The following is a 22,146-nucleotide window of genomic DNA, read 5'->3' on the forward strand; positions in this document are numbered from 1 at the left end:
TATGAATTGACGTAGCTGTAAATATCTGTGTTGAAGTGGTTTTAAATTTGCTGCAGCAGTTGGCTTTGGCTTGACTTGGAAAATAAGCAAACAAACCAACCATCGATCAAACTACCACGCACGTAGAAAGGAAGTACACACACACACACAAACACCAGAGAGAGACCACGAAAAAGCTTTCCTTAGACTTTACTTTTCTCAAACATAAAGTCATTAATAATTTGGATTTGTTCATCTAAACCACATCATTATGCCTTAATGATGCATCAACTCTACGCTTGGGCAGTTGAAGCTTTCTTGTTGGAGACAAAGATAGGCCACATGCATGTTAATTGCTATATTTTGAGGACTGAATTTTAATTGGAATTCTATCTAATGTTAAATAACTCAAAATTTTCACAACTTAATGCAATGTTAGGGCTAGTCGAGTACACGCATGTACTAATTGTGGTCCTTGATGTTTTGTTGAAACACACACGTGTTTTAACTGATCATGACTGTTAGATGTTATGTGAAGACTCACACACGGATTGATTGATCTTAATTGATGGCCCCACAAACATCGACGTCTAGAATCACTCTACCACACATCCACGACTAATCGTAGTTAACATAAGAAAAGTGATTTTCACATACTATTTTGTTTTTCTTACATACTCTTGCTTACTTTTGACATTCATATTAAAAAAAAATTAAAATCAAATCAAATAATAAAAATAAATAATGTGTACGAAAATTATTCATGTAACTCAATCTTATATGTGACATAAAACATGATTAGGTAAAACTTTTTTCCTTATTTTTAATAAAATGATTAGATGACTTTGAGAATCACGATGGTTCATATAGTCATCATTATTTTTTGACTGGGGCCTACTAGTTTTAGACTCCAAACTAGAAAACAAACGTTTGGTATTAGAGTGGGAAGTATGATGTTAGTTTCATTAGTTTGTTCATAAGCAAATGTTTTATCTCATTAAGACTTGGGATCGTTTTGAAGTGTTTTTAAATTAACTAAAAGCATTTTGGGAGAAAATATTTTGGGATCCAAACTGGTGCTTATTGTAAAAAGTACTTCAGATGTTTTTTCGTGATTCACTAGCATTTTTACTAAGGATTAGTTCAAAAAACATTTTCATTAAAAGCGCTCTCTACCACTTTAAAAACACTTCCAAACCGGTCCTTGCTATGGTTTCCTATACACTCTACTTCCTCATCCATGACATAATAAGTTAAGAGCAAGTTTATAGAATTTGCTTATATTTGTTGCCTACAATAATCTTTCTTCCTTCCATATAATCACCAAACTAATATTACCTACTTTTTCCTAAACAAATATTGCTATATATATAACGTGTGCGCTATACATGTATACATATATACATGAAGTGGCATGATTGTATGAACTTAATAATTTGCTACCAAAATCTCAATCTAATGTGGAAAGCCAAAGCACACTATTACAATTTCAAACATAAAAATAAGATATGGACATTATTTGGTGAAAAGTGAAGGAGAAAAATGGACAATGATCATAAATTCAGGGGTGGTGATGTGTACGCTTGTGTTTTCTTCTTCTGCACTATTTCTTTGTATTTGTCTATTGTTTTTTCTTCGATTTATTAGTCTAAAAATTAAGAAAAGAAAAATATATTTTTAAAAAGAGTGCGAAAACCATTTTTTATAATTCGTAATAAGATTAGATCATTATATTAGCTTTGACTCTTGAAAATTATAGACCTTAGTAGGACCTCCAAACAACTCTGTGAAAGTTGAAGCTTCCCCATCAAAATATATAAACAAAAGCAGATTATCTGCCTTGGAGTTGAGTTTCATATCACCACCACGGCCTGCAGATTGAGACCAACTTGGCAGAAGCTTTGAGATTACTTCTCTCTCTCCCTCTCTCTCTCGCTGTCTCTGTGGAGCCAAGTTGAAGGGAATTAGTTAGAATTGGTCTCTATTCAAATAGAAAAGAAATAAGCAAGAGAGCAACTGAGAAGGACAATTCCCCTCCACCAAAAAGCCAAAAACCATTTTCTTGAAGACAACCACGTTTCACCAAATACCCAATTAAACAAATCCCATTAATCTAATATTCCCTTGCTAAAAATCCCTTAATTCTCTCTTAATCCACACCTTCTTGTCTCACACTTCTTTCTTATATTTTCCTTCTTCTTCCTCCCGCTCTCCAACTCCCTCTCTCTTTTCGACTCTCTCTCCCATGCAGCTACCTCGCAGAAAAACTCTCTCTCTCTCCGAATCTGCGGCAATGAAGGTACGCAAGAACAATAACCTCTCCGTCTTCGTCGTCGTCTTTTCGGTCTTCCTCTTCGGGGTGTTCATGTACAATGAGGACGTAAAATCCATTGCTGAATTTCCATTCTCGAGCCACAAAGCTCAAGAACTCCAGGAAGAACTACAGTCGTCGAAACAGAGAGACCCGGTTCAAGAAACGAAACAGACCGACTCTGTTCAGGAAACCCACAACAGAGTGTCTCTGAGCTCGAGAACCCAACTGGAAGAAACCCATTTGGAGAATCACAATTCAGAGGAAACCCAGTTGGAAAATCACAATTCAGAGGAAACCCAGTTGGAGAATCACAGTTCAGAAGAAACCCAGTTGGAGAACAACAATTCGGATGAAACCCAAGAGCCGGTTGATCTGAAATCCATCGTCGAACAACACGAAGATCAGAAGATTGAATTGTTGGGTTCTTCACAGGAAGAAGAGGAAGAGGAGGAGATTGAACTGCCGCCGGAAGATTGCGATTTGTTCAACGGAGATTGGGTTTTCGATCCGGTGACTCACCCTTTATACAAAGAAGAAGAATGCGAGTTCCTTACGGAGCAAGTGACATGCATGAGGAATGGAAGGAAGGACTCTCTGTACCAGCATTGGAGATGGCAGCCCAGAGACTGTAATCTCCCAAAGTATGAATCTTTAACTGTTAATTACTGGTTTTGAATTTTGATTTCTGGGTTTTTGTTTAATTATGGTTTTGATTATTGTGTGGATTAGGTTTAATGCGAGATTGTTGCTGGAGAAATTGAGGAACAAGAGGCTGATGTTTGTTGGAGATTCACTGAACAGAAACCAGTGGGAATCCATGATTTGTTTTGCTCAGTCTGTCGTTCCTCCTGGCAGGAAGAGCTTGGTGAAGAATGGCTCCCTCTCTGTTTTCAGAGTTGAGGTAAAACATATTCATTTTTCTTCTTTACCTTTTCATAGGTTCCATTCGTTTAGTAGATAAAATGATTCCTGCATGGCCCACCTAATGAATTGATAGCCTTGTCAGCAGTTCACTTGCAATTTATGATGAATTTAAAAAAAAAAATTGGTCCAAAAGATTAAAAAAAAAAATTATGAGAAAATTTTGGGTAGGTTGTTGATGACGTCATCATCAACCCACACATCGAGATTTTTCAATGTGTCAAGAGCATAGTTAGGTACGCTAAGTGTAATAATATAATTAGTTAGAAACTTGAAGAATTTTTTTTTAATAAATTATACTATAACACTTGGTATACCGAATCGTATTTCTAACATACTAAAAACTTTCTCCCAAAACTCTTACAAAAGAATAAGTTCTCGTACATTTTGATTCCCTCTAATTCTACATGGTGGGAGAGTAGCCCTAGTAAGACAAGATTTTCGAAGTTTCCCTCGTTATTATTTCAGTAAGGAGCCGTTATTTTTTGTGAAAAAATTAGAGTTCGAAAGGTGTCTAAGAATTTTATATTTTATGATTTTAGTAAGTTATTTTTGCATATTCATCAGACTTTATTTTACAGTTAAATAAATTGTAAGAAATCGAGCAGTGTTCATATCTATGGTGTAGAGGTAATTTCATGTCTGGCATTGTAGATTGCTTGGCAGACACATATTTTGGGAACTATCTAAATATTCTTAGTTTTTGTTTTGTTTAATTATGTGGTTTTAGGACTATAATGCCACGGTGGAATTTTATTGGGCTCCATTTCTGGTGGAGTCAAATTCAGATGATCCAAAAATGCACAGCATATTAAATCGAATAATAATGCCCAAATCAATTAAAAAGCATGGTGAAAATTGGAAGGGCGTCGACTATCTAATTTTCAACACATACATTTGGTGGATGAACACTTTCAACATGAAAGTTCTGTAAGTAGCCAAATTAAACTTGCTCAAAATTTTGAAAAGTTAATTTCTTAGCAATTTCAAGAAGTTGATGTGTTTTTATTTGTTGTTTCGACTAAAAAGACGAGGTTCGTTCGATCAAGGGGCGACGGAATACGATGAGATCGACCGGCCGTGGGCGTACCGGAGAGTCATGAAGACTTGGGCTAAGTGGGTGGACAAGAACATTGATCCTAATCGGACTACCGTTTTCTTCAGCAGCATGTCTCCTCTTCACATCAAGTAATTTTCTCGCACGTCTTTTTTAATTATTTTCTTATGCTTCAAAATGTGGAAACAGTTCTGTCAAAATTTGCATTTTTTTTGGGGGAAAAAAAAAAAAGACAACGTAAAACAAAAGCATAGAAAATAACGTTTGACGAAAAACAAAATATAAATAATAATGACGAATTCTCTGCAATTACACAGTTAAAAGTATGCACAAGCACATCCGTACTAAAGAATCTTAATTTAGTGCGTACATAGGTTAGGCTGGGTGCATAGTTTCCTTCACCTGTTTTTTGCATCCGAAATTGAATCTCCCTCTCCTCCATAAGAGTAGTTTAAAATATCGGTGGTTGAATAAAAGAATCTAAGTTTGGTAATTTTTCACGTGGTTCTTGTACCTAATTAACTTATTTGCAATGGTTTAAACTTAAACAAACTTAATGGCAACCATTTTTTTTGTCATTTACCCAAATTTTTCTTTCAATCATTAGCTTGTGAGGCAAGCCTACGCCTAGTAGATTGGTTGAGAAAGTGCATTTAGCTTAAGGCAAAAATACCTGTCTCCTGTTTTTTTTTTGGGTTGTATGTTCAGTAAGTAAATATAATATAATATAAGAATATCTGCATGTGATCTAATATCATATTAAATATTGTGTCGAATTTCTGCTCATACGTTCCGGGTTTAATACTCTTCCTTTCCTTGTAATAATTTTAAACCTCTTCCTCCCCTAATTAAAAAATAATAATAATATAATAACATCCCTTAGGTGAGCGTGAGCTGTTGGGTGGTTGATTGTGGGTATATGAAAATGAACCCCAAAGCTTTGATTCGACCCTAATCTTTGGTTGGTTAACGACTACATATCTATTTCTAAATGGGTAATCATAATACATGTCCTTTAATCCCTTCCACTTCCAACATAGAGAGCACATGTTACGTTATTCATAGAACAATTCTCACAAAAAATATAAACCAAATCCTACATTTCTGTTCTATTTGACGTGAGAGTTGTCGTAATCTAATAATCCTACCAAAGCTTTTTCGTACTGGTGCATTATTTGATAACATAATTCACGGAGTCTACGACTTTTCTTCCAACCCTAATTGACGTTTGTCGTGTAATAGGAGCTTGGATTGGGACAACCCAGATGGCATAAAATGTGCAAAAGAAACCACACCGGTTCTGAACATGACAACCCCGTTGGAAGTGGGCACGGACCGCAGGCTATTTGTGATTTCAAGCAACATAATAAAATCAATGAAAGTGCCCGTCTACTTTCTCAACATCACAACCCTCTCCGAGTTCCGCAAAGATGCACATACCTCAGTCCACACCATCAGGCAAGGCAAGCTGTTGACGCCGGAGCAGCAAGCCGACCCGGCCACTTACGCAGACTGCATCCATTGGTGCCTCCCCGGGTTGCCCGACACGTGGAACGAGTTTCTTTACTCACGTATCATCTCCCGCTCTTGACACATAGGAAAATCCGTACACTCTGCCCCTTGTTTTTTATAATTTTTGTTTTAATTTTGGGGTCCACTATTTCATGTAATTTCTCTCCTCAGTTTTTACTTTCTTAGGAACCTTTTTTCTTTTTTTTTTTCTTTTTTTTTTGTTCTTTTATTCAGCCAATTTGACTAAAGGTGAGAGCTGAATGAGGATGCTAATTTTTAGCCAAAGTCTCACAAAATTTGCTTAGGCTGAAAAGGGACTCTTTGGTACCACCGCCTCCCCCAAAAACCTGAATTGTAAAATTCATATTCCAAAAAATAATAAAGAACACGCAAAACTGTATGTCCTGTCCTCTTATCTTATCCTATTTTCACTTCCAGTCTTGGAAATAACGACTAAGTTCCCGATAATTTTAATGGAGACTTTTGACGGTTAAATCTTGGTCACTGGCTCCTTGATCAAGAATCTAACAGTGAACAATTGTGTTGGATACAGTACCTCAAGTGTAGTATCCCACATCGCCCGTGAGGGCGTGGTCTTTGGGCCTTATATATCCATTGCCAACCTTAAGTTTCAATGAGGCCTTTTGTGGACTCCCTGAGGGGAGAGCAGGCGCTGGCTACGGCTGAGTACCGGTCCACAGAAACAAAACCGTGCGGTAGCTCTGCCTTCGGGCAGGGAATGCCAAAGCGGACAATATCATTGGAGCTTGAGGGTTGGGATGTGACAATTTGGTATCAGAGCCAGACTCACGGTCGTGGTGTGCCGACGAGGACGTCGGGCTCCCTAAGGGGGGTGGATTGTAGTATCTCACATCGCCCGTGAGGGCGTGGTCTTTGGGCCTTATATATCCATTGCCAACCTTAAGTTTCAATGAGGCCTTTTGTGGACTCCCTGAGGGGAGAGCAGGCGCTGGCTACGGCTGAGTACCGGTCCACAGAAACAAAACCGTGCGGTAGCTCTGTCTTCGGGCAGGGAATGCCAAAGCGGACAATATCATTGGAGCTTGAGGGTTGGGATGTGACATCAAGCATACTAGAAAGGGAAATTTATGTGAACCTATAGAACTTCTTTCTACACACAGCTTACTCTTTACACCTATATCATTATTAATTAAATTGTCAATATCTCTTTGAACCCATATTTACTGCCTAAACTAACCTTACAAACGCAATTCAACATGTAATTTATCTTTACACCCATTTGAAAGTTAAAAAACCAAAATCAAATGAAAATAGCTCATGCAAAAACAATGAAACAAAGTATGTAGCTATTGTTGGTTTGGCTAATTAGAATTTAGATTGCAAATTATCAGTATGGTATTATAACGAACGCACACATGAGAAACTTAATTAATCCATGTTGCCTATTATCTGACCGTTAAAATCTTTGAATCTTGAATTAAGAAGTAGCTTTTGATATGTAATCCAATAAAAATTAAATTTAAAAAAAAAAAAAAAAAGAAGCACGATGTTATGGTTATGTTATGTAAATTAAGAAGTAGAAGACTTGGTAAATGGTGTCCAAAAAGAACAAGAAAAGACACAATTCAATTCTTGCATAAATCGATTCATACTTTAATTGGAGGATTCAAAACTTCAAAATTACCGCCCATCCGTAAAAAAGAGCTTGTTTTTCTCTATGAGAGCGAAAAACCTCTAACGGCACCCTACTATCAAGACAAATAAAAGGTTTCGTGTTTAATTGCGACATTTTACATACACCTACTTCAAACAATATACATGTAAGGTTCTGTAATGCGGAGGCTATCTAGCAGATGAATGCGACATGCTCCACAGAAAATGATTATCTAAGGGCGGAAAGCAAAGAACAGATCATACCTTCGCGTCTTGAGACATATTCTGCAACGAATCTTCACCGTACTCTGTACAATCCGTGCCTCATCTGCTCTCGTTAGATGAAAAAAGATTATCTATCGCGGCAATAGCATTGATGTGAGTCCTCGGAAATAGTAGATGTAACAAAGGGACCAAAGTTGACGAGGACTTGAGCTTGGGCTTGACTTTCTCCACAGCCATCTTAATTACAGATGGAGCTGGTACACCGAACCACTGAAGGTACCAAGAGAGAAGTATCGAGCGTTTATCTCCATGGAATTCCCCATTTGGCCACCTCCCAGAATACATATAATTACAAAAGTCGTCCTTCAAGTCCTGAGAACAGTTTAGGAGCTCTTCCACCTGCTTCCTAAGACATGCTATAAAGTTGGATTGAACAATGCCGCCTCTTGAAGCAGTGGATCTTCCGCTTAACAAAGTCTCGTTGTAGGCTAGTGCAAGCTGCAGTCAGAAGGGGGTGGATGAAAATACAGTGCAACAAATTATGTCATTAAGAAAACAAAAGGTGATTATTAGAGACCGAGGAATGAATTAACAAAAGAAAAAAAGTTGATGCGATATCAATCATTTGCAAATTTAACTTGTTTTTCTTTCTTTCTCCAGTTATAGCAAAGTTACATATTCAACTCATCCTAATTCAATTATGATCACCTACGTTTTTTCGACCACTTTTTTTTTTTTTTTTTTTTTTACAATGTGTTTTCTTGATCATTAAACAGGAAAACCATACCGATGTTCAACTCTAAGGAATTGATATAGTTTTTGGCATCATTTAATATGAAAAAGTTAATGAAAGTTATAACTAGGGCAAACTGAAAGGTCAATAGAATACTACCTTAAGATTACAAATAGCAAGAGAGTCGGATAAAACAACAGCATCACTGGTAACTTGACCTGCCATTGATCCAATTGTCGTGTATAATGACAAATAGACCTGCATATTTTTCAGGAGATAGCATTAAGTTTATTATTAGAAGGGTAACTTTCAGAAACTGGAACATCTCGTAAGCATTGATTAAAATGAAAAGCATAATCAGTTCGACTTCTACAGTTATAGTTGAAAAACATAATCCCGTATCACATTAAGAAAATGAAAGGCGAATGCCAGTTGCATTGAATGTGTCGCATCTAAATCATATCAAGATACACCACCCGGCAGGTACAAGCAGATTATAGTGCTGGAAGAACTAATTTCGGAATGCAAGGTTCGTTTAAATTGAAGGCAGAGAAAATAATCTCATACGCATATTTTATGGCTACCTGTAAAAGAGCAGGTCTGTCCTTGCTCACACACTCGAATAATACTTGCAAGCAAAATTCTTGGAAATTAATGTCAGATCTGCATATACATATTGAGACTGGTTATTTCAAAGAAATTACATGGATAATGTCCAATCCCTACTGAATTCCAGACCACAAACTGGAACCAAAAGGCCAAAGAGAAAAATGCGAAAATAAAAACAGGTACTTACTTGCTCTTCCAGGAAGGGTCGCAGCAGAGTTGTGCAAAAGCAAGCAAGCTAGGATCAGATGAGAACGTACCAACCAACTGGTCAACAGTAACAGAACCAGGTCCATAGTCCCTGCTTGACCAGGGATCACGTCCTTTTAAACTTGTCAAACCAAACACCTGGATCAAGAACAATTTGGTATCCACTCTGTCATCCAAATACATCACTAACATAATAAGCAGTGGTAGAGAATTTTTTACCTTATGCATTGCCCGTGACAGCAGTGACTGACACCCTATGGGATCATCAATGTACGAACATGCTCCAACCTTTCTTTTGATATACACAACACCAGAATTAAATGGGCTATTCTTGTCCCCAGGGGTCCACCAAGGTTCATCTGTTAAACAAAATATGGAATAAAGCAAAACATCGCATTACTATGAAACTAAAATAGAGTTGACAGTTTGACTATCAAGAGTTATATTCTCGGAAACAGTATAGATTGGCAAAAACAAGCAGAAACAAGTGCATACCTTCAGGGACAAGATCTATTATTTGTGGCCAATACCGAGGGCCACAAATGCGTATTGACTTCAACTGCAAACAGCAGAAAATCAAATAATCCGTTAACCAGTTTTCTGTGTAATATATATACAATAGCAGTCAGATTCATTCCAAGGTAATTAACTCACTACTTGAAGTCACACAGGAACACTAAACCTACATAAATATACTATATTTGGCAGTCCATAAATGCTCAGGTAAAAAAAAAAACTCCATAATATTTAAAACTGGTATAGTTTATATACAGTTTCTTCAAATATTTTTAAATCCAAAAGGAGGAAAATTTCTATGCAGAGCTTAGATGTTCCCCAAGCAAAGTCTCCTTTCATTTCAATTATATGGGGGAAGAGAGGGAAGTTGAAGAATTATGATTTCCGACAGAGTTGTTCTTAACAGTTGAAACTTACAATGTCACGTTCTGGTAGAAGGCAAGGCGTAACCTCACAAAAACTTGTTTCCGAATAATGTTCAGTTTCCTTAATAGTAACTTCAAGAGGGGCATACACAGGTAGACCAGTGTCAACATCAACCGTCTGGATCCAACGGGCTTCAGTTGCAAGTACATACAAATGCCGAAATGCCTGAAATTACACTTCCTTCAGAAACTCATACTCATAATCAGCTATCAGATATCATAGGGTGAAGAAGCAAGCACTTTCCATTCGCTCTTGACAAAAGTTGTCTGACCTAAACAAATATATTTTAAACATGTTTCCCTCTAACTTTTTTATTCAAGGTCAATACTACAGTATAATCAATTATGAATTAAACCAATACATTTTTCAAAACCAATTATAGATGTATGTGATGCCTGAGAAAACCATTTGACCTGGAGGTGGCATCGATTATCACTTGGTCCAGTAGGCAATCGTGGATAGAGAGTAATCAGCAAAGCAGCAACTGAACTGTTGCTTGTTGAAAATGTCCGTGTTCCTCCCCCAAGGAACAAGAAACCAATTGCTAGGCTTACCTAGAGTGAACAGAAACACAAATGCAACAAAATTTAAATTGTAATAATGGGGATGCCATCAAAGAAATTTTGAGGAAAGTATGAACATTTCTAGAAGAATACGAGATCTGACGATACGTAGTGGAAGACTTACAGCCATCTGAACACCATAATTAACATGTCCATCTGCAGAATTTCTGTTGCGGAGAAATCTCAACAGCTTAAAGGTTTGTAAATGTCCAGAACCAGCCATAACCTGCCATTTCAGAGCATTAGCACCAGATACTTAACTGCGCTCATACTAGGAAATAGTAGATACAAATACCCAATAAAAAAGTAGGAATGAAAAATCCAATTACCACAGACAGGGAAAGAACAATGAGATGAAGACATATCTCCAATGTGCTTCGATCGACATAGTGAGACAATCCCTTTGGGAAGGTTCCACTTGTAGCAGAAACTGGCTTGATCTGCAAACAAAAGAAAAGTACTTATTACTAACGTCGGGGTGGTTATAAGTTAAGCAACATCGTGCTAACGTCCAACCTCGTTCAGAAAGTAAACAGCATAGCTGTAAAGTAACTCCTGAGCATTTGCATCCTTTGTACCAGCAAATCTCAACCCTGCCCATGATAAAGTTATAATGGAAGATAAAATAAGATACAAATATATGTTTAAAATTTAATGAGTACTAAACTATAAAAGAACATTAGAAGCATATCAATTTGTTTGTAACCAAATGAAACAGTTATAACTTAACAAATAACTGAATATGCTCAGAATCTTATTATTGAACAATTGGAATAAAAAGTTGTGGAAGGCACATCCTTTTAGCTTGCCAAAAAAGACATAGCACCTTATAACACATTCAATAAAAATGAAAATTACATCAATATCCTTCGAGTTGGATGCAACTATATAAGCAAATGATATCCTCAAAAAATCAATACCATATGAAAACCACATCTTACCAAGGGAAATGCAGGCTCCAGCCACTATATTGACATATGCCTGCACAAATGCTTCAGCATCCATTTCATCAATATCATCAGTATCATCCCCAAGGCATTTGACACCATTTTTGACAATATCAGGAATCTGAGACTCTACCCAATCTTGGGAAGGATGAATCCTACAAACAATAAATTGTCAAATTATGTCTAAAAAGTAGTTATATAGACCCAGATTGAATGACCAGCAGTACCTGCTCCACATTATCAAATTTCGGGCAATGACACGAAGCATGATGAAATCAGGCCTCACATATTGTAACTCAAACTGTGTTTGAGGAATAGAGAGCTTAGACACAATCACCTGTGATTCAGTCTGTAACAGAATAGCAGTATGTGAGAAATTATCGTGCAGACAGATAAGCGAATTGGAGTATACTTTTCAAATCAGTATCGTCTTTATTGGAAATTACCTTCAAAAACATTAAAGCAAGAGCGAGTGTGGCTCCAGGTGCAGTGGCATCAACATTGACTGCAGTTCCATCCATCATCTACAAGACAATATAACATGGGGAAATGTCCATATCAACTGTTAAAAAAATGCAGACGAGTAGGTTAAAATGAAGACTGCTATGTAATGGAACAATTACAATTAAGCTAGTGTGAGAACCTCAACCTGTGCAGCAGCACGGCTGTGTTCATCGGCTGATAATATTGATGAAAGGGATCTATCCTGATGCAGGTGAACAATTAACTTTGAAGTTAGAATAACCACAAATTCAATACTATGGTAGGATGAAATTCTTTCCCAAGACATTGGGGGCATAGATAAACAAAATGCACTAATGTTCAAACATTTGAAATTAAACACGACGAAAGACAACAGAGTAATGAAAGAAATATGGATTTAACACCATACATTGTTAACTTCTTTTCCACCAATATAATGGAACAATTTATCAACCATTGTGTCCATGAAACCAAGAGCATCTTCTCCCCGACCTTCACATTAAACATCTATCGTTAAGACCACATTTTGAAATAATTGATATAAACATTTAACTGTCCATACCCAATGCAACAAGACCCAATGAAAATCCTGCAGAAACAGCATAACCCTCCCTTTCAAGAACATTATCCCCTGCACTTCTACGTCCTATTTCCAACTGTAAAATACAGCATATAACATATGAAGTCAGATCCAAAGGCATCTTACAGCCAAGATAAGATTGTACAGATTAGTATCAATCACCCAAAAAGCTAAAAAACAGAATAGCATAGTATCTCATGCAATGCATAATAAAATAATGCAAACTAATGGAGCAACAAAAAAAATGAAAAAGAGAGCAAACCAAGAGAATCTGCATTGTTTGTGGATGTGCTGATCCTTCATAAAGAAGCCCAACTGACATTAGACCTGCTGACTGTAACGACAAAAGAATCATTATGTAAAACAAGATAGGAAGTTGAGGAAAGTAAAATTAGTAACTATAGTAACATAGTACACTAGAACAAGAAAAACAAGTAAAAGATATATGTTCATAACTGCAAGTTTTCCAGTAGAAGGTGTGGTTTGAGTCGTTTGGCATATATTTGGAAAACGATATCCTACAGATACAAAAGAGACCTATTCTGAAAGTAATATAATAACAATAGCTCAGCAGATACCTGCAGAAGGGTTGGTAACTCTACTTCACTTGCAACTGGAAGTCGAGCAGGTATATGAAAATAAAGAACCTGTAATGAAATTGTAAAAACATAAAGTTACACCACAAACACCATAGGCATATGGATACAACATTAAGAGAAAGGAATCCGAAAACAACTACAAATTTGGAAGAAATAAATTAACCATGCAACTTCAGCTTAAATCATGCTCAACTAGCATGTTCAAATGTGTCCTTCCTTCCATTTAAATAAAATAAATTTATGTTCTGACTCTCTAAATATGCTCTTAATCTACTGAAACAGCCCACTGCATGAAAAGTACATACCAAGGAAATGATACTGGTTAAAGACAATGTAACTTAGTAACTATTGAAAAGATTACAAGTTAGTCCACTCTCCAACTTGTGCAACTATAATGACAATCAACAACGAGTATGCAAGATGAATGATATTGAAATTTCTCAGTGGGAGAGAGAGAGGGGACTGTAAATATTATTTTCAACACAAAGAGCAACAAAAGTTGCACACAGGTTCTTAAAAGGCACAAGTCATTACCTTAGATATTGCTGGTTGCATAGTACCTCTGTAAGAAGCTGCCAGGCCGAGCATCATACCAACCGTTGTGGTCTCATGTTCCTAAGAAATTGAAGTGTCAAGTAAATCAGGCACTAACTGGAGAACTACATACAGAAGAGAAAAGAAATGGTAACTAGGGTGGTGGCAATCAAGAAGGAACAAAAGGCTTGGCAGTCAACATCTCTCTCTCTCTCTCTCTCTCTCTCTCTCTCTCTCTCTCTCTCTCTCTCTCTCTCAGAATTTAAAAAGAAATTCTGACATTAAGATGCTCCTAGTTAAGAGGTTTTAATCTAGAGGTATCAAAACAGGTAACAGCAACTCAGAGGCATTACAAAGAAGATAATAGATAACTAAAAGTCACGGAATACATTACCTGATAAAGATACTGATATATGTCCGTAATAGTTAAAACACGAAGATAACCATGTAATCCCAGCGCAAGGATAAGTCCAGCATGAATAGCATTTGGCTCCTCTGGTTTGTTGTATATTATCCACATTCTTGACATTTTTCCCTGGAATGATAAGCCAAGAGAAGACAGAAAACTCAATACCATATAAATATTTAAAACTTACATAGAATATGTTGGAGGAATGAAGAGTAGCATGATGTTATATTCGATATCTAATGGTAAAACTAAATAGAAAGACATCTATGTAGAGATTCATGGTAATGCAATACATACAAATGCACAGATGAAAAAGATATTAAAAATGGAAGTCATAATAAGGAAATTATTAGTGCTATATGTCCTAAAAAAAAAACAGAGAGAGAGAGAGAAAACCTGAAGAGGAGCCAGCCTTAGTCCAGCGGCAACAGCATTGTTGAATTCAGGCCAAGATTTGATTTCTTGTATATTCTTTACATTTGGGTCCAGATTAACCTTTCATAGAAAAACATAATATGCATGGGTAACAGACTGTACCAAGATGGTAATTCTTTTTGTTTTTGTTTACAAGACCCAACCTATCATTTTCAAATCAGAATCATTTATAGTTATCATATACTGTTCAATGAAAGAGTAATTTACCAAAAGTTGTCGTAGCAGAGGAGACAAAAATCTTTGAAAGAGAACTAGAAATACAAAGAATATGGCACAAAAGAAACAAAATTGCTAAAAGAGCAAATCTGAACATACAGTTGCATTTTGCTGGGCAGGCAACCGACCTGCTAAAACAAGCTTGGGGACTGCAAAGGCCTAGAAAATTGGTGGAGGGGGAAGGATAATCTTGTTAGCATACTTCAAGCAATCAACGTATAGAAACAAAAGGACCAAAGAAAAAGAGGTACCTCTGTCAAAAGTGTATATATGGTAGCAAGAGTGAATGCCCCACGACCAAAAGGAAGGGCGGTGGTCCTTTGTGCAAGGTGCCATAGCTGGGCCTTTACAACAATGAAAAAGACAGTAACAATATGCAGAGATGGCATTAATAAAAATTGTCTGTCCACTGAGCAACAAAAGGGATATCAAAGTGCCCAAAAATGTATCTTTTGGTTTGGCAGAGGGGGATCAAGTATGAACCTATGACAGATCAGACGTTTTTATCTTCTCAGGGGAGCATAAACGAAAATTTACTTCTACAAATTTAGATGTGCTGAGAATGCACAGCTGCATTTCTTCAATAGCTGTTTTAACTTTTAAGTATATTATCATTAGCATTTCAGTTAACAGAACAGCAGCATATGCAAAACAAGTAATTAATAGTAAGGTGTACCTGTTGGAGGTCCTGATCAGAGGCACTAGGATTAACAGATGTTTGAATTGCCACAGGTCTTGCTGAGCAGAGGAGACGTCTAACCTGATAGAAGTAAAACTCGCTTTCAGACAGGCATAGTACAGTTCAATTCAGAAGATACTCTAGAACACCAATAACAAAAAAGACAAAATCCAACACAAAACAGATAAGATAAAACCCAACGAACCAATCAATAATTGGTGCTGAATAATAACAGAACTCTATAATCATCGATTGTGATTATAGTCTGAAAGACGAAAACCTTAGAGTCACCTGCATTAACACTCCAACCACATAGAAGTAGAAACCAATGGTAATAATCACAGTAATCCCTGATGTCAGTAGGAACCAGAGCAAGCTTTACAAATTTTAGGCATTCAAATAAATAATCTGTACAAACTGTGCTCCATGTAGATTATACATATTTAATAACTGGATACCTTAGCAATGGCAAGGCTCAAACTTACTCAGATCACACAGACCAACCCAGTAGAGAGGATTCAAATTAAGAGAGAAGATTAGATTTAGAGCATAGTTTCATGCATTCTTACAGGTACTCAAAATGGCAACAGAAACTAATCACCAGAAAAGTTTCCTGCCGCATAACCAAACACATTGAAGATAGCAGTGGTACATGAAAACAACAATATGAGAAAATGAAAATCTTCAACAAGTTCCACTCAAAACTCTACACATCAACAATTTCCATTATGACCTTTTTACATCTAAGGTGTAGCCACATGCACTTCCTTCACACCCAAAAATATACATTAGCCATATTATCTTTGTCAGTAGGTTAAAGGGGAAAATGACAAATACACTTACATCAATAATTACTATAGACACAAGAGCAACCACTCCAGCAAAATACTGTGAGCCTAGTGATAGCATGTCAAAACGGACAATTAAAGTAAAAAGAACTAAAATTCACCTCATTGAGTCGTAAATCACGACCATAGCGCAACTGTGTGCTAGTGTTGAAGATATGCTCCATGCCATCAATCGTAGACCCATCAACAGAATCTGCATCTTCAAACTTAGTATTCTCCAATCCAGTTGTATCAGAAACTGCAGAAGGAATTGTGACTGGATGCAAATGTAGCATGTAAGGTGCAGACATAGAGATTAAGTTCACATTAGTCTGGGTTTCAATTTCCTTAGATTTGCACGATCGTTCAAGACATGACAAAGCCAAATCTTCCCGACCAAGAAGAACATATGCAGCTGCAGGCCAACCAGTGGGAGGAGATTCCCGGCACTTACCCAGTGCCTATAGAACACACAGAAACGAAGGATTCAGTTGATAATGAAAATTGATAACTAGGAAATCAATAAGGAGACCTAAGTAATATTACAATACTGATACCAAAAAAAAAAAAAAACAAAATAGTAAAACTCTTTCAGATAACAGTAAATTGCCCAGGGGATAAGTAAGTGATGCTTAACTACGTGAATGTAGCAATTCTTACATGTCGCAAAGGAAGAGACACACCAGAAGGCAATGAGTCAAGCTGTTGCAGTCCAAACTTTTCCCCAACCATTGCCAGAACTGTGAGTTCCTCATTTGTGCTGTATGATCCAGTGGCAATATTACAGTAAACACCAGATGACAGTTGCTTCCCTATGTGTTTAGCACCAGATAACAAACTATAAAATGAGACTATCTTCCGGGCCCAGCTTACAACAGAATTCCCATCTTTACGAATCAATGGTGGAAGATCATTAATACTAGCTGAATTATATCCATGTAGCAAACAGTTTTCAAGCCACCTGAATAAACTTGGAGAAGTTTCCTGTGAAAACGATGTTTCACATATTCCAACAGTTCCAGAAAGGCCAGGAAAATCACGAATGTAATGGTCCACATAACTTTCCTTACCCAGAAACTTAGCAATATTGCATAATAGAAATCCCAGAAGCTCCAAGTCCCTGAAAAAAAATTTAGGAGAGAAATTTAAAGCAAATTAAAAAAATAATAATAAATAAATAAAAACACGAGTCAATAACTATGTGTTTGCAAGGTTACAACTTGCACCATGACAGATTGCAGATTAGTTAAGTATAATAGCTCAATATGAAATGCCCATAGAAACAATCAAGTATCAAAGAATGCAACCCTCCGGTAAACAATTAACAAACTGAAGCGTTATTTGAGTGCTGACGATCTTAAGGATCCTGCACTGCTTAGCATGGAAAGCATACAATAAGGGTCTGGCAAGGTAACGCATCAAAAGAGGCACTCCACCTAAACTATCAATTTTCACAAAACTTTAAGAAGGTTCATCCAAGGTCACTCAATCACTGCACCTCAAGTATATGCAATCAATATCATAATTGCAAAATAGTGCATAACGCTAAATAACTAAATTAAAAATAAATATTAGTACTAATGATAAAAGTTAAAATACAACAAGATTACAAAAGATAAAACACACCTTTTGCGAAGACTGTTCAGTTTCAGGCTCTCATATACTGCATGCAAACAATGTAAACTCTCCATCAACAGCTTTGGATAAAATGTTTTATCTGACCTTTTTGTACCATCTGAATTTATCTGAGAGGAGTCCACTCTTCGCACATTCAATGATGTTACTGAAGAGTTTTCAGTAATAAAGTTATGTTTGCAGAAATTGTTGTGAAATTTACTGTGAATAAGAAACTCCCAAGATGACTGAGGCATTGGATTTGAAATGTTTTTAGAAGTGGCACTTGATCCACACATTTCCATTATAAGGCTACAAAAGGAGTCCCATTCCGAGTGAACACTAGAATCAGCTTCTGCTAAATAAGCAAGGTCACCATCTTTCCAAAGCAGACTAAGAAAATGGCTATAGAAACTGGTACTTAGTCCCTCAGCCATGGCTGTGATGCAATCATTTGCCAGGGTAGATGCAGGGCTTCTACGTAATACACACCGAAACATCTGAACAATATTGAAAAAATAAGACCATAAAATAGCTGTCATAGCAAGTACCTTAAATTGATAAAGAAATCAGCAGTCACTACAATTATCGAGAATTGACTAGAGTGTGTGTTTACATCAGAAGGTATGTGGACGGCAGTTTGGCTTTCCAGAACAAACATATGAAATCAAGAAACCACTTACCTTCCCATTATTTACAGTAACATTGATACGCCCCTCAACAGCATCGGCCAATCCTATAACCTTCAGGCCCTGAGTAACAGATGTTTCTGGAAACTCTAAATTATGTGAAAATTGGCCTTCACTAACACAAGAAGGCAACATATACCTACACAGGCAATGTTTCCCCGACTGCAAAAATAAAAAAGGTTGATTGCATAAATGTTGCACACTTATGCCAGAGGTAAACACAACATTATAAATATATTGATTAAACATAAGAAACGGCAAAATAAAAGTTTCTCAATTGATCAATTCATTACTAATAGAATGGAAAGTAAATTGGAAATTCCATTTCCGGGTACTATTTGAACCATTAGAGAGAATGTGAACAATCTATTAACAATGATTCAACTGATATAAGCTACCAAGTTGGTATAGCTTACATAGAGAAGAAGGACATTTTCAGGAGCCAGAACAAGCATGTCTGAATATGGCAGCAGTCCCACTTTCGCCCTGGAAAAGTTAATGGGGAAAATCATGTTCATATAATTGTTAAACAGACTTGGGAAGAAAAGAAAGGGAAAGTAAACATGACATGAAACCATACCTAGGGCGGGTAACAATCACAGGTGCTGCTGCAACTGCAGGTATGCTCCAGCTCATGTCGGGTTTAATGTCAAATATAATTTCATTATTTATCTCAACGCTTTGAAGTCTTACACACATCAATTTTTTTTGTTCTTGATGAAGAAAACAAATAATAGGAGCTGCATCATCGTCAGTCGCTAGAAAGACCTAAAATATAGTTTACAAAATCAGACAAAAGGAAAATTCACATGACTCAATTAAGGTTTATTTTAGATACTGACTTAATTGATGTTTAAATAAAATGAAAAAAAAAAGGCACCTTACAAGCTGCTGTATGGGCACCCTTGCCTTGCCATATTCTACGAAATGAGAATTGTTTTGCTAGAACACCAGCAGGAACTGCATCTACTAAACTAGCACTTGCCATTTCATGGTTAGAATTACTGGTTTCCGCAACCCACACAGAATGTTGCATCTTTCCTGCATAGAGACGTGGCAAGATTATATATGAATTTAACCCAAAAAAAAAAAAAAAAAATGCAAAAGGGGAAGTAACTTGGCATCTAAGGAACCTGTATTATATGATGCCATAAGAGGAATTCGATCACTTGTCCAAATAGTAGTTTCATCAAATTCCTTCATTAAGTTCAGTTTTCCTCTTTCTTCAATATGAGCCAACTGAAATATTTTCATTAAAAAGACATGCATCAAGAAAAATACAAAAGAAACAAAAAACAAAATAGCAAAGCAAAGTACAAAATTCAATAGCGTACGTGTGGTTCTTCTAATGGATCTTTCAAAATCAGATGTGAGGACACCGGGCTTGTTTCTCCCTTGGCGATATGGTCAAGTGAAGTCACAAAATTGACATTATGCTGTGGACTATGTCCACTTTCTCTTCTAGGACGAGGGAGATCTCGTACGCCAAACAAAGTAGTCGAAGATGAAGAAGGAGCATGTATAGTTGAGTTCACTTCAGCTGCCTGCTGAAGTAACAAACCAAATGGAAGAGGCCATACCGATGTGACGGTTCGAGAAAGAGGGACAGAGACTACTTCACCTATTGGACAACAAACAAAACAACATATTTTGTTCAATCTTTTCAGGAATTCATCGACAATTAAGTTTCGAAATGGAGTAAAATATCCACTAGATTTCGCACCTGATGTGTTGTAGATTGTTAAACAAGCAACTTGTAAAACGCATAGAAGCGCTTCGGTCATATCCCCCAAGCGACACCAGCAAGCCTGGATTTATATATACAAACAAATTTTCATTACCAAAACAAATGTATATCACCAGAAAAGCAAATTCAGGCAAAATGTATGTACCGTGATTACTGGAGACGGCAATGTGAATCTCTTAAACACTCGCGGACCGGTTGACCATATTATCCTGTAACATTACGGCAAATATGTTTCAGAATTCCAAATCACACTCACTGCATTTTCAATTTTAATTTAAATTCAATTTTCTACTCCATTTTCCGAGCAACCAAACAGAAACAAAATAAAAAATTGCAGAAATTACCGATTTCGTCGAATGAACAGCTCGTGATCGCACCGATCGCTCAGCGCGGAGGCTGAAGAGTCATTGTCTTCCGTTTCGTCTAGTTCTCGGACGGTTTCGGGGTCAAAGAGGAAGTAATCATACTTGTCGGTGACGTTATCGGCGGGCTTACCGTCGAGAGCTTCGGCGATTAATCCGAACGGCTTGAACTCGCCGAGCACCGTGAGGCGGCGAACGGCCAACGGCGACATTTTGAGGGGTTAGTGAGAGATTGAGCTCAGTGGAGTGAGAGACTGTCTCCCGCTCTTTTTTTGCTCTGTATGGTGGTGAATAAACGGGTGGGAATTTGGGGAGATTGGGGTTTAAACCCTAGAGTTTTAGCCGTTTGGTTGCGTGGACAGTTTTGTTCCAGTGAGGCATAGGAATAGAATTGTTCCAGCTTTGGTTAACTTTATATAGGCAGCATGCTAGATTTGACATGTCAGTTATTCGTTTTAAATTCACGGCATCATCTTGTTACGGATAAATTATTAGGTAGTATTGTACTAACATGTCATCTGTGATGCTCTTTTTCTTGAACAAATGATGCTCTTTTTGAAAATTTGACTTGTGAACTATTTTATCAGAGCTGGATTTATAGTGTACTTCACGAATTAAAAATAAATTAAATACTTGAAAAATATAAAAACCCAACGACCACCCCTCCGTCCTTTAGCGACCACCCTTTGCCCTCCCCTCTGGAGGGCCCCACCTACGACGCAAGGGGTGGAGATTTTGAGCCAGCATAAGGGGGGCGCTTAGATGGGGTAAGTGCCCCTCAGTCTCTAGCATCGCCATTGTGTTCTGCCCGCCCAGGTGATCACTCAGGTAGTTCGCACCGACGTTAGTACGAACACGTCCTTCGCCGTCTAAGTTTTTGATCTCGAAGTCCTCAAATCACAAGCCAAAACACATAAGAAATCTTCGAAATTTTGAATTTACTGTGAAAAAAAATATATATAAAATTAGCAAATCAAATGAGGATCAATTGGGAGGATTTTTTTTACGATCGGACATAGCTATACAATATGAACAAAAAATCTCAATTTTGGTTTCTATCACCTCAAAACCGCACCGAACTGTGAAACAAAAAAGTAAAATTGGCAAATCAAATGAGGATCAATTGAGAGGATTTTTGTTGGGATCGGACAAAGCTAAACAATATGAACAAAAAATCTTGGTTTTGGTTTCGGTTACACTCAAAACTGCACTAAACTGAACCGTGTCTATCCCTAGACACATTGTACAAGTGACAATATGTGTGAAAACTAAGTGACTTTTATTGTGTTAAACTTACTCCTTTTTGTTTTATAGTATTCCCACCATGA

At 37.0% G+C, this 22,146-nt stretch overlaps 2 protein-coding genes across 2 annotated transcripts; one reads left to right on the top strand and one right to left on the bottom strand.

Annotated features, from left to right (window-relative positions):
• Positions 1–1,995: 1,995 nt before the first annotated feature.
• On the top strand, positions 1,996–6,171 carry LOC137735635 (xylan O-acetyltransferase 1-like). The gene is made up of 5 exons (XM_068475081.1): positions 1,996–2,934; positions 3,023–3,194; positions 3,945–4,144; positions 4,244–4,402; positions 5,514–6,171. Exons 1-5 carry the CDS (start codon positions 2,225–2,227, stop codon positions 5,860–5,862), a joined length of 1,590 nt encoding a protein of 529 aa, XP_068331182.1. The 5' UTR covers positions 1,996–2,224; the 3' UTR covers positions 5,863–6,171.
• A 1,226-nt stretch (positions 6,172–7,397) lies between these two features.
• LOC137734015 (anaphase-promoting complex subunit 1) lies at positions 7,398–21,086 on the bottom strand. Its single transcript, XM_068473257.1, has 37 exons — positions 20,801–21,086; positions 20,602–20,665; positions 20,433–20,517; positions 20,044–20,330; positions 19,843–19,948; positions 19,590–19,750; positions 19,290–19,477; positions 19,126–19,195; positions 18,704–18,871; positions 18,033–18,520; positions 17,067–17,526; positions 16,529–16,867; positions 15,577–15,660; positions 15,152–15,244; positions 15,000–15,059; positions 14,646–14,744; positions 14,235–14,375; positions 13,841–13,921; positions 13,286–13,354; positions 12,970–13,041; positions 12,690–12,783; positions 12,537–12,619; positions 12,294–12,350; positions 12,091–12,168; positions 11,872–11,993; positions 11,639–11,799; positions 11,214–11,290; positions 11,027–11,137; positions 10,822–10,923; positions 10,548–10,688; positions 10,126–10,299; positions 9,688–9,751; positions 9,412–9,551; positions 9,173–9,330; positions 8,961–9,039; positions 8,536–8,634; positions 7,398–8,141 (listed from the first exon to the last, which is right to left on the bottom strand). Exons 1-37 carry the CDS (start codon positions 21,028–21,030, stop codon positions 7,743–7,745), a joined length of 5,484 nt encoding a protein of 1,827 aa, XP_068329358.1. The 5' UTR covers positions 21,031–21,086; the 3' UTR covers positions 7,398–7,742.
• Between the last annotated feature and the right edge of the window lie 1,060 nt (positions 21,087–22,146).

Source organism: Pyrus communis, chromosome 5 (genome assembly GCF_963583255.1).
Source record: "Pyrus communis chromosome 5, drPyrComm1.1, whole genome shotgun sequence".
Classification (NCBI taxonomy): domain Eukaryota; kingdom Viridiplantae; phylum Streptophyta; class Magnoliopsida; order Rosales; family Rosaceae; genus Pyrus; species Pyrus communis.

What these genes read in the sequence shown, in the direction of transcription:
- LOC137734015 (XM_068473257.1), bottom strand. Translation starts at nt 21,030, where the DNA reads ATGTCGCCGTTGGCCGTTCGCCGCCTCACGGTGCTCGGCGAGTTCAAG. An exon ending in CTGTTCATTCGACGAAATCG is followed by an intron (nt 20,666 to 20,800) that starts GTAATTTCTGCA and finishes GTAATGTTACAG; the next exon opens with GATAATATGGTCAACCGGTC. An exon ending in TTGTTCTTTCCCTGTCTGTG is followed by an intron (nt 10,924 to 11,026) that starts GTAATTGGATTT and finishes CTGAAATGGCAG; the next exon opens with GTTATGGCTGGTTCTGGACA.
- LOC137735635 (XM_068475081.1), top strand. Translation starts at nt 2,225, where the DNA reads ATGCAGCTACCTCGCAGAAAAACTCTCTCTCTCTCCGAATCTGCGGCA. An exon ending in AGAGACTGTAATCTCCCAAA is followed by an intron (nt 2,935 to 3,022) that starts GTATGAATCTTT and finishes TGTGTGGATTAG; the next exon opens with GTTTAATGCGAGATTGTTGC. An exon ending in TCTCTGTTTTCAGAGTTGAG is followed by an intron (nt 3,195 to 3,944) that starts GTAAAACATATT and finishes ATGTGGTTTTAG; the next exon opens with GACTATAATGCCACGGTGGA.